Source organism: Lynx canadensis, chromosome C1, assembly GCF_007474595.2.
Source record: "Lynx canadensis isolate LIC74 chromosome C1, mLynCan4.pri.v2, whole genome shotgun sequence".
In the NCBI taxonomy this organism is placed as follows: Eukaryota; Metazoa; Chordata; class Mammalia; order Carnivora; family Felidae; genus Lynx; species Lynx canadensis.
This window is the reverse complement of record NC_044310.1, coordinates 150,754,058-150,766,484: the sequence shown is the minus strand read 5'-3', so window position 1 is coordinate 150,766,484 and position 12,427 is coordinate 150,754,058. Positions and strand designations below refer to the sequence as shown.

The 12,427-nt window shown below is 33.9% G+C and overlaps 1 protein-coding gene across 7 annotated transcripts in view; it reads right to left on the bottom strand.

The window, feature by feature from the left end:
* Positions 1-12,427, bottom strand: part of SLC4A10 (solute carrier family 4 member 10) — a 295,709-nt gene that overhangs the window by 37,350 nt on the left and 245,932 nt on the right. For all 7 annotated transcript variants that reach the window (XM_030325195.1, XM_030325192.1, XM_030325198.1 and 4 more), the window contains 4 exons: positions 9,998-10,103; positions 4,178-4,339; positions 2,318-2,431; positions 1,111-1,272 (listed from right to left, as the gene is read on the bottom strand). In XM_030325195.1, coding sequence (XP_030181055.1) covers positions 1,111-1,272; positions 2,318-2,431; positions 4,178-4,339; positions 9,998-10,103 — 544 coding nt within the window. The remainder of the gene's footprint in view (positions 1-1,110; positions 1,273-2,317; positions 2,432-4,177; positions 4,340-9,997; positions 10,104-12,427) is intronic.

Sequence of the window (12,427 nt, the reverse complement as noted above, 5' to 3'; positions counted from 1 at the left end):
TGGAGCACTAGAGTTAGTTTCTACAAAGAGAATGAAGAAAGCTCTTTGTTTTCAAATAGACACACATTTTCTCCAAAATATACACCAAATTCCTACTTAGTAAGATTTATTACAAATAATTGTGCTTTCTTACATTAATGCCATTACTATTTTCCATCAAATAGTTCAATCACAGATTGTTTAATCCTTCTAACACACATACTTATGAAATCCTGTAAAGTAAGATTTCTGTTGCTCTGACAAGGAAACTTTCCCTAGAGTTTAAAGAGTATGTGAAGATAGCAGGGAATTATCCCCACTATATCTGATACCAGAACAAAACAATTTGATTAATTGTGCATGTTCTGCTTTTATAAGTTTTGATTTAGATTATTTTTGACCATTCATTGGTTTTGTTGATTTTATATAACATATTCCTAGAAGTGATAGTGCTTACATTAAATATCTCAGAAATACTGCACACCAGTGAACAACTTTGATTATTCACAGTTGCAAAATGACGGAGTCAGAATATAATAAATAAGATATATCCATATTTATTCTCTTTGTATATAAAAAAGTCATTGAAATGTGCAATAAAACTCAGCAAAGAGATCACGTACAAACTATAACATATATGGCTGGGTTTTCCATAATGTCATAGACATTATGGAAAGATGAATAACTAAAGCAAATGAGAAATACCTGAATATGTAATTTGTTCCAATAATGAAGGCAACCTAATAGACAATACTTAGGGTCAAATAGAGAAGTAGAAGAATGGCATATACAAGACAAATTGGTAAAGCTGCATGTCGCCAGAATAGATGGTTATTTCACTAAATTGTTTTAAACATGGTAAAGGTACAGCCTTGGCAATGTGTATTTTAAGTTCTGGAAGTAAGGTTTCAGAGTGTAGGCTCAGCCAAGCGCTATAAATACATTAAAAAAATTAATTAATTTTAAGCTCATTGTAAGACAAAGTGTCATGAATACAGACAATAAACATTGCAAACCTGAAAACATTATCTTAATATTTCACTATACAAATGAACAGGCAAAGTATAATAAATAGCAGTCGACATCCACTAAGTCATGAGCATTTGCATTAAAATGGATGTTAAAATATACCTTTAGCTTATGCTCTTTTCTGTTGATGATGACAGCTGTAATCTGTTGGTCCATAAAAATTAGAATAGTGCAGAGCAAAGCTGGAATGATGGCAGCTATTACTGTCCACCATGGATTTGGACCTAAAGGTGTAACAAACCAGCCACGATCATCTCTGGTAGGCTACAGGAAACAAAAGAACGTATATAGTTAGTTACTGGATTAATGAATACCTAATCAAATTAAGTCTTACAGATGCTACCAGGAAAGCACCAATTATACACTGATATGCTGTGTGAGCTACCTTTAATAATAATAGTAATATCCACAAAGCATTTATAAGGTACAAGGCACTAGTCTAAGTGCTCTAAATATTTTAACTCTTTTTTTGTTCAAAACATTCTAAAGAAGATACAGATAATAAAATTGAGGCATAGAAGGGCCTAGTAAGTTGTCCAAGATCCCAAAGGTAGTAAGTGGTGGAGACAGAATTTAAACTCTGACTGGCTCAAAAATCTATGTTCTCAATCAACACCTACAGTAAATAAAATAATATTAATATTTATAATTTGCAGTTGACAAATTTATTTACATTTATAAATAGCACATTGACAAATGTGTATAATTCTTATATGTGTGCACAGGCCATTATGTGAAAATAGCGTACAGACACTTGGTCCTTTCCGGAGTTCAGGGAATGCCTCTGAACATTGCTGGTGCCTGAGATGAGTCCCAAAGGAATTCATTTTGACAATTCTTTGAGGACCTCCCCATCCCTGTCTGACAGGTGAGAAAACTGAGGCTCACAGAGGTTAAGTAACTGGCCCAAGAATTGCTTACTTATTAACATGGTCAGAATTCCAGTCCAGACCTAATCTTATCTCTTTCCCAAGGCCTATCCACTGTGTAATTTTGCATCAAAATAACGCATTTTTCCCTTAGTTTCAAAATGTGTCCTTATCTTTCAGGAGTGTTGCATATAGATATTCCTACTAGAATAATTGACAGAAAAAGTTTTCAATTAGCCTCTAGATAACACTTCTGTTTTTTTTTTTCTTTTTAATATTAAACCAAAATTTTTACTCATGCAGTGGGCATTTTACTGAATGCTCTATTACCCTCTATTCCTTATATTTTCATGAAAATCTCAAGTATTAGGGTTACAGCTATCATCTAAATGAACATGCAGAGATGGAGACATAGGTAGTAAATGCTATGATAACTTCACCTTGAAAACACTTGGTACTTGTAGTTTTGGAGATGGAATCCCAATGGCATAGTCAATTAAAACCATACACAGAATTGTAAGAAAGACAGCAAAGTCACTCACTATGGATCGAACCTAAAAATGATGAAAACACTTGTCACTTAAAGAACTATAAATAGTAAGGAATACTCAAGAACACAATTCAGAATCACAATTTATAAACACTTTATGACATAATATCACAATATTATATTTGATGCATATTATAATATTACAATTAGCTCTGTCAGAGCCTGAGTATATATTTATGTATTCTGTCATTAAGATGGATATGCACTCAACCTTTCTAGAATCAGGCATTCTGTAATAGCTACATGGTGATTGTGCTGTTTTCAGAATTTATTTAAAATCTAAGTTTATTAAGTGCATCAATATTTAATACACAGAATAAGATTGCATGGCCAGCATTAGGCTGAATTTTAGGATTCTTTCTCCCGAGGGTACCATTTTAATATGATAATCTAAAGCACAATAAAAGAATCTATTTATATTGAAGACGCAGAATATTTTAGTTAGTTTATCTGGGTTGTTAAGTATGGAAGCAGGGAATGTGTACAACAGAGCGGAAAAAATTTAAAGTTATTCTGTATAAGCTAGTTCCTTTTCCTTTTTTAAAAAAAATTAATTCCAGTGTAGTTAACATACAGTGTTATAGTCATTTCAGGTGTGCAATACAGTGATTCAACAATTCCACACATTACCCAGTCCTCATCAAGATAAGTGTATACCAGTTTTTAAAGCCATTTTCCATTTATTTAAAAGAATTTTTTTTTGAAGTTTATTTTTCAGAGACAGAGAGGGACAGGGCGTGAATGGTGAGGGGCAGAGAAAGGAGACACAGAATCTGAAGCAGGCTCCAGGCAAGGAGCTGTCAGCATACAGCCCGACACAGGGCTCGAACCATAGACACGGAGATCATGAACTCAGTCGAAGTTGGCTGCTTAACCGACTGAGCTACCCAGAGGCCTCAAGCCATTTCTCATTTATAAAGCCACCGTGGATTAATTAAATTGAGCTCTGGGGAGGGGAAAGGAATTAATCTTCCACCTTAGGGAAGGAAGAGGTGACAAAAACAGAAGTTTTACCTGGAAGAAACAGTTCTTAAAACATTTTCCTAGAGTGGAATTTTGATCATAATCTTTAGCTCATCCCTAAAAAGCTTGTTTTCTTGTTTCTTTTCTTTTTTTTTTTCTTTTTTTTTTTTTTTCTTTTTGGCTGAGTCAGACATTATAGGTGTTACTTTGCAGTGTTAAATATTGAACTAAGCTGTTTCTCTGTTTACTTTCCTCTCCAAATATGCAGATGCAAACGTGGTGGGTTAGGGGGAGGGACTGACACTTTAAAAATGAAAAAGAGAATAGTGTTCCAATGAGTCTTGCAGGGGCTTTCCCAATTAGAGAATGTAACAGTGGCTCCTATGAGGTATCTGTCAGGCTGGAATAGTTCCCACTGTTCACTGGGCAAGAAAGTGACAATCAGTAATGCAGTGTGTGCTTTTGATTTCCAAAAGCGTAAGTGGGAAAGTGGGAGCTTATCTTTGGGATCTGAAGTTAGAATAAAAGCCCAGAGGGAACATGCAGTCCCAGCACCTGAATCACAAAGGATCCTAGCACCTCTCTCATCGCACCTGACTCCTAACCTAGCAAGCTCCTTCACATTAAAAAAAAAAAAAAAAAAAAAAAAAAAAAAAAAAAAAAAAAAAAAAAAAAAAAAAGCTTTTTAGTGGCTCCTTTTAGGACAGCAATTGCTATTTCTTTTGTCTTAAAACCCATATGACTATAACATACTTCGTGTTGATCAGGAAAATTGTAGTCGAAGTACCTTGGTTGGAAAATAGCGGCTGGTCTTGAACTGCTTCAGGGTGGCTGACAGAGTAACTGTGGAAAAGAACAGGATCACTGACCAAAACAGAACATCTGGGACATATGGGTGATCATGGCCACAGGCTCGTCCAACATATTCTCCATGCAACGATTTGCATTCCTGCCAGAGGAAGTAAAACAAATGGAGCAAATAAGGGGAAAAAAGGACACATTTCTTTCAGAAAACTAACATCTTAAGATCAATCTCAATGATTGAACAGAGTAAGCTTCATGAATTCTATTTGAATAGGTAGTGAGCAATTTTAGAGACTTAGATTATGTTAAAATTGAACACGAACTGCTTACAACGTTTTTTGCTTTTTAAAAATTAAATTTAAATCTACAAAACTAATTGACTACCAATCAATGTATATTTAACCTAATCTCCACGAAGTTCCTAACACTAGATTTATTGAAAGTATGACAGGCTTGATGAGTGGTAACTAAGGTGAACACCATGCCAAACCATTTAAATATATGATCTTAATTGATTTCTACATCCACCCTATAAAATAGGGAGATGTCATTATTTCTATTTATGTCTGAGGAATCTGAGACATAGAGAAATTAAGTAATTTGCCATGGCCTCACTGCTGCTGGGTAGCAGAGCTTTGAGACAAACATGGTGCCTGTGGTGGGAATATTATTGCACAGTGAAGAAGAACAGTGATTTTGTAGAATTATCTAGTCCAAAAGCTACCAAAAAAAAAAGCTAACAAGAAAACTATGATATATTGCTACTTAAAATAAAATTGGGAGTCAAAGATGGAGCTCAAAATTAGGTTACAGAACAAAAGAGAAAGAGTTACTATGTGAATAAGGCAAAGTTCATATTTATTATGACTTGTCCTTGATCCAATATTGTTTTTTTCCTGGTATGTATTTTTATAAGCCCCTGAAGGATCATTCTAATTACTACCTTAGCCAGGAGGTGGCAGCAAAGTCAAAAAAATTTCTTTTCTCCAAGAAAAACAGCATTTTGAAAATTAATAATTTGAATTGAAATAAAAAATTATTTTAAACTCATTTTGATTTCTCTTATTTTATATTAAAGATCCTATTACTGAAGTATTTTTTTTTCCAACACAGAGAAAATAGTGCTTTACGTGATCCAGTGACCTTATTGGTACTTGAGATATTCTGGACCTACACAGAAATTGAATTGGACCAGGGCACAGAAAGATCTTGGAGAAAAATATGGACTGAGGACTGATCAGCAGCATACTCTGCCCAGTCCAGAGTCTGGACTCCTTGTATAGCAGAAAATGAATACCTTTAAAAGATTTTGGAATAGGTCACAGATAATCACATTTTCCAAAAACAAACCAACAGCCAATAAAATCTATTTGGGACAGCTACCCCTAAGGCTAGAAATCTTGAGAAATATTGTTAGCTTACCTTATAATTATTTTTAAAAAATTGTGTCCCCTTTTCTAATTTAGCTGCAAATATCTTCCTTGCTAGCTAAAGTTGAAATTCTAATTATCCATATTAAGCTAATACAGAGCACAATAATTTGGATAATTAAAAGACCAAAGAAACCACACCCTCCCAGCCTTACTTATGGTTTTAATTTTCCTTCTGTCAAAACTCTTAAAAAATACACAAAGTACCAAAAGTGAATCGTTGCATTTTTAGTCTCTTCTCTTGCTCCTCTCCAGAGATGCTGGTAGAGCAATTATTAAGCAAAGTCATGATTACACAGAATGGCTAAATACAAACAGGAGCTAGGAGATGAGTTGCAAACACATCATCTATAGATTTGTGGCCATCTTCAGTCTTTTGTGCCAATATAAAGTCTTCTAAATATTCCTTGGACTTGGCTGGGTCTTCTTCTCAACTCTTAAGAACATAGATGCCATTTAAAGGAGCATTCAGTGCTCATATAATCTATAATAAATTGCCAATAGCTTGCCTTGTTACTTTAATTCAAAGCAAATTTGAAAAGGGTGGGGTTTTTTTCTTCCTTTGTAGAGGGCAGTATGCTATTTAAAAATAAAAATAGTGACCTACAAAATTCTACATTAATTTTCTGGTTTATACTAACTACACCCCAAACACACACACACACACATGAACCACTTATTTTATTAATAAGAAATTAAAGTTGGCATTATCATCTTCCTCCTTATATACATACAAGCTAAATATGTAATTCTAGCACTGAGACAATTCTTAGCCAATTTTTAGTCAATTGCTCGTGAATATTTTAAACCTTGCCTAGGAATGACTGATTTTGAGATACTGTTAATATATATGTATATTATCATATACATATATATATACATATATATATATATATATATGAAACCTACATATCCTAACTTGCCATAAAATACCTGAGTTAAACATTATACATGATAGCCAAGATATGAAAATAACCTATATGTCTGTGGATGGATAAATGGATGAAGAAAATGTGGTGTAAATATACAGTGGAATATCATTCACCCTTAAAAAAGAAGGAAATCCTGTCATTTGCAAAAAACATGGATGAACCTGAAAGAGACTATGCTAAGTGAAATAAGCCAGACATGGAATGACAAATACTTTATGACTTCGCTTATATATGGAATCTAAAAAGTCAACCTCATAGAAGCAAAGAGTAGAGTGGTGATTACCAAGGACTATGGGGGATGAAGAAAGGAAAATAGGGAAATATTGGTCAGAGGGTCTAAAGCTTCAGTTGTGTGGGATGAATAAATTCTGAAGATCTAATATATAACATGGTGAATATGATTAATAATACTGTATCATATAGTTCAAAATTGCTAGGACAGTAGACCTTAATAATTCTCACCAAAGGGAAATAAAAAGGAAAAGAAAGGAAAAGAAAAAAAAAGAAAAAGGAAAAGAAAAGAAAAGAAAAGAAAAAGGTAACTATGTCAGGAGACAAGTATGTTAACCAGCTTAATTGTGGTTATCCTTTCACAATGTATACGTATATGAACACATCATGTTGTACATTTCAAATAGATACAATTTTTATTTGTCAAACATACCTCAATAAAGCTGAAAAACAAAATGAACCAAAATAAAACACTTGCATTAAGTAGTAAATTTGTGACATGGAACTACTTTTCAAAACAATCATTGAGGGGCGCCTGGGTGGCTCAGCCAGTTAAGCGTCCGACTCCGGCTCAGGTCATGATCTCAGGGTTTGTGAGTGCGAGCCCTGCGTCGGGCTCTGTGCTGACAGCTCGGAGTCTGAAGCCTGCTTTGGATTCTGTGTCTCCTTCTCTCTCTGCCCCTCCCCCACTTGTGCTCTATCTCTATCAAAAATAAATAACTGTAAAAAAAAATTTAAAAAACAATCATTGAATGTTTATTGAATACTTACTATGCATATAGCAGTTTGGGAGAATCAAAGAAAGCTCAAATTCTTCACCCTTGCAGAGTTAGCAAGGCATAAATTATAATTCATGAGATATGTAACAATTCAATAAAAACTTTTCAAATGAATAACGTATAAAGTAAATGTTATATCACTATTTTTATAAAACCAGTTATGATAGCCATTAGCACAGTGTTTTATTAATAAAATGCTTTTGGTGATGCTGGGGATTACACTGAAACAAAACCCAGCAATTATAATCAAGACAAAAAAATTTAATGGTTTTCATTGACTTAAAAATTACAAGATTTTTTCATTGTATAGCATTCCCTTTGGTGATAAAGGCTATTTCTGGTCAAGATTAGCAATTACCCATTGCAAAAACTGCTTTTAACTAATGAAAAATAATATGAAAATTTCTGCCATAATGTTAACACCTAGTACAGAACTTAAAAAAAAAAAGTGCAAGATTTGCTTTGATTGCAAAATATTTCTTTACTGTACTCTGCTTGACCCTAAAACTTTTAATATCTAAAATTAACTCATTGCCAGCCAGATCAATTGTGCTATGAGTCTCTTAGAAGGTTATTAAGGATTTTCCATTACATAGAATGAATATTATTTAACATTAAATTATTAAGAGAATATATATTACACATAGAGTAAATTATCATGTTAAATAATCTAGAGATTAAATTACTGGGTGTCTGTACTGAAGAGGACACCAAGATGAGTACATAAGGGACGCTTTAGATGTAATATCTTTATAGTCTACCAAAGGGAATATAAATGAAGATACACTGCTGACTAGATCAACCACAATCCCATGTCTAAATTCTAAGTAACTGTAGCATTCTTTCTTGTTCAACATTTCTTTTATTGGTCCATTTAAATGGCTCTCCGAAAGGAAACAGTTTGGTAATGTTATTTTTCTAGGGACAAGTAGATGGAACAGAATTAAATGTTAATTGTAAGAGAAAAAAAACAAGAATAAGTGAAAGTTTATTCTAGAGAAAATGACTAGTATAAGAAAAAATATAGGTCATAAAATAAATATAGATCATAAAATATAGGTCAAGATAGAATTTTAAACTGAGTAAGCAATTTGATTTTGATTCTGAAAGAAAACATTTCATGGGGGAAATTTGCAGAACTAGGCAATAGGTCAAATGTTCCTATAGGTATCATACTTAGAGTTTTACAATATTTGAAAAACAAAAAAAATGATTTCTAGGAGCACCTGGGTGGCTCAGTCAGTTAAGCATCTGACTCTTTCTTTCAGCTTAGGTCATGATCTCATGGTTTGTGAGATTGAGCACCACCCCCCCAACCCCCGCTCCCAGTCAGGCTCTACACAGAGCACTCACAGCACAGAACCTGCTTGGAATTCTCTCTTCCTCTCTCTCTGCCCTTCCCCTGCTCATGTATGCGTGCATGCACACACACTCTCTCTCCCTCTCTTTCTCAAAATAAATAAATGAACTTAAAAAAAAAAAAAGATTTCTATGTTCCACTAACGGGCTCACTTGCTAAAATAGGTGTTTCATGCAATGAATTAGTATTCATATAGTATTATGCTGATGGTTATAATGGAATTTGAGCTTATACAGGTTAGTAAAGTGGCAGGAGCTATGGATTGTAATGTTTGTAACTAGAATAATTCAGATTCTGTTTAACATTTAGTAAAAGCAGAACACTCAATTTCTCCAGTTATGATTAGATTGAACAGAAGAATGCAAATACAGATGGAAAAAGAGGTGCACAGACATTATAAGAGATTAGGAAGAAATGAGAAATGCAGCTATGGGGTGGGGGAGGGGCAGAATCACAAAACAGAGGAAAAACAAAATTTTCCTTTCTTTTAAGTACAGGATTTAACCCTGATAGGGAAAAAATCATTGCCATTCCTTTCCTTGAGTGAGAGATAAGAAGAAAATGTAAGTAAGAAAGCCATTCCTGAGGAACGTGCCAGAATTTTGTTAATAATGATTTTGTTCTTCCTAAGACTTCAATATTTATACTAAAATATTAACAAACATCCCCTCCCCCTCAGCATATTCTGAACAGCTGGACCAGGATTACAGAGTGAAATAAAAGCATTCTGGGTTCTTTAAACAGAAGGCCGACTTACTTCTGCCATATGGTTTCATTTAGGTCAACACCACTCTTATTTAATGTGCCTTCAGTTAATCTGGCCATATCATGATTGCTCTTAGAGTAACCCAGGCCTACTAACTATTAGTAAAACTTAATAATGAAGAAAAACCCCAGTTTGCTAATGAAAACCTAAAAACGAAATTAAAATTAACACAAAACTATTACTTGTATAATAGTTATGCATTCAAAATAATTTACCTTAGTGGCAATAATTCATTCAAAATGTCAACAAAAGCCCTTACAGTAGTAAGATCCAATATATGATTTATTTTTCAGTGTTTAACTTACCGACACAGTTAGGTTCTCCCAAATTATGTCAGAAGCAGAAATATTGGACTCCCTCCATTCCTTCAATGTATCATTGCTAGGATTATGCGGTTCTACACAGTTACACCTGAAAAGGCAAAATAAGTGTCTTCTGTGAACTAAGTACCTTTTGTCACTGTACTTGAAACAAATGTGTGATGGATTCTTCTTCTCCAGTTATAACTTTCCTCTTTCTGAGAGAAAAGTAGTTAGGTCATCCTAAACTCCAAGACAGAAAGCATGATAGATATATTGTTATCTACATTAGACTACTCTATAGTACTTCCTCAAATGAGAGAGGTCATTTCCTCTCTGTCCCAGTGACAGGAAATCCCTAAATGTATTGGTTAGAACACAAGGCTTCTGGGGGCCTTTGAAACCAGGATGCCTCCTAGCCTTTACCATGACAATTTGCCCCTAAATTGTAAGTCATGTGGTAAAAATGATAAATATCCAAATTATTATATCCAAATTATAAATTACTTATTTTTATTAATATTATATAACCATATCAATTAAAGTTGTAGTTAATTTATATTCTAAAAGTCATTTATAGTTTTACTAATTAGGCTGAATCAAGTACTCTAGGTATCAAAAAAATCAATCAGTACACGAAAGCTTTTTTAATACCTACTATATAGAAGGTAACATAATGAATGCCAGGTAGGGATAAGAGAAGACAGAAAATGCAAGATTTGGGCATAGTACTGTTATTATGTAATAGAAAACAGTTTTTGACTTCACGATTCTTTATAACTTTATAAATAAATCAGAAGAAGACACAAGCAAAAATTACCAACAGATTAATGGTCTCAAATGTCAGTTTCAATTTACAAATTGTTTGTTTCCAAAAATTAATTCACAAGCTGACTATTTGTCCTTCATAAAACAGTTTCTTTACAGAAGCATTTTATAAAAATGGTGGTTGGACTCCCAGATTAACCCATATATATATATTGCATAACTTAAAAGTTATTTGGACTGCTGTATTAGTGGTATTAATCAAACTATAGAACCTGACTACCATTACTAATATTATTTCTGTAGAAAAATATCTTATAGTTTCTACTTGGTAAATCCCTCTGCCTAATTAGACAATAGTCTCTCTTATGTCTTCTACTTCAGACACTTATTCGTTCACTTATTCTTCAAAGAATATCAGGTGTCTATTTATTATTGCAAGAGACTCTACTTGACACACAAAAAGCATGCTTCCTGCTCTCACTAAGGAAGATTAGAAGATTCCTCGGCTGGGCTCACTTGGGGTTGGACCTCTAAGAGGGTAAAGTGTTCCAGTGAGAAAATTGGTGACAAAGGTTTTAAGGGACTGGGATATAGAAGCATTGGCTACTATGGGCAGCTGCAGTGACCCCCAAGGTAGCAGAGGGAGAGCTATAGCAAAAGGGAAACAAAGGAGCCTGAGATGCAGTAGTAGACATACATTAACGCAATTTATTTAAAACTATAGGTTACTAAGTCCCAGGCACAGGCTGGCTGTACATAAACCTCTATTCTTTGCTGGCTGCATGGCCATGGGAAGACCACTCAAACACTCTAAATCTTGGTTTCCAACTGCAATAAAGTCTTGCTCAGGAGAATCCCAAAGAAAGTCTGGACTAAGAGAAGGGCTCATACTAAGCAAAGAAGTACAGTAAAAGGTAAAGCTGAAGATGTTGAAACTAATTGAGAGTCTGACTATACACTTGATTCCAGATATCCTCCCTCTACAACTATACACTAATACTTCCCTTCTCCAGAAAAGTTATATTTCCCCCCCAACAAAAAAAGGTTAGAGTTTCCCAGAATCTTTAGTCAAGCTGATTAGTAAGGTCTTCTGCTGTACAAAGCCAGTCCATAAGGAGTAGGAGATATGGCTGTTATTTCAAATGTGCCAATCCCATCACAAAGTAATGAGACACATGAAATAGGCCTAAAGAAAAGAAAAAATGAATCTGTAAAAACTCATCTTAAAGAAATAAAGGAATATGAATTACCTGTCATAGAATTAAAATAACCATGATAAGGACTCTCCATGAACTCAAGAAAACAATGAACAAACAAAATGAGAATATCTGCAAAGAGACAGAAAATACTAAAAAGAACCAAACAGAAATTTTGGAGCTAAAAAATATGATGACTAGACTGAACAATTATCTAGAACAATTCAACATTAAGCTCAATCCAGCAGAAGACTTAGTGAACTCAAAGATAAGCCATTTGAAATTTCTAGTCAGAAAAAACAGAATGAAAAACAAAATGAAGAAAGCCTAAGAATTATATGAAATACTATTAAGCAGACCAATATATACATTATGGAAGTCCCAGAAGAAAAAGAAAGAGAATAAGGAACAAAAAGCTTACTTAAAGAAAGCTTTCCAAATCTGAAGGGAAACTGACATCCAGATTTAAGAA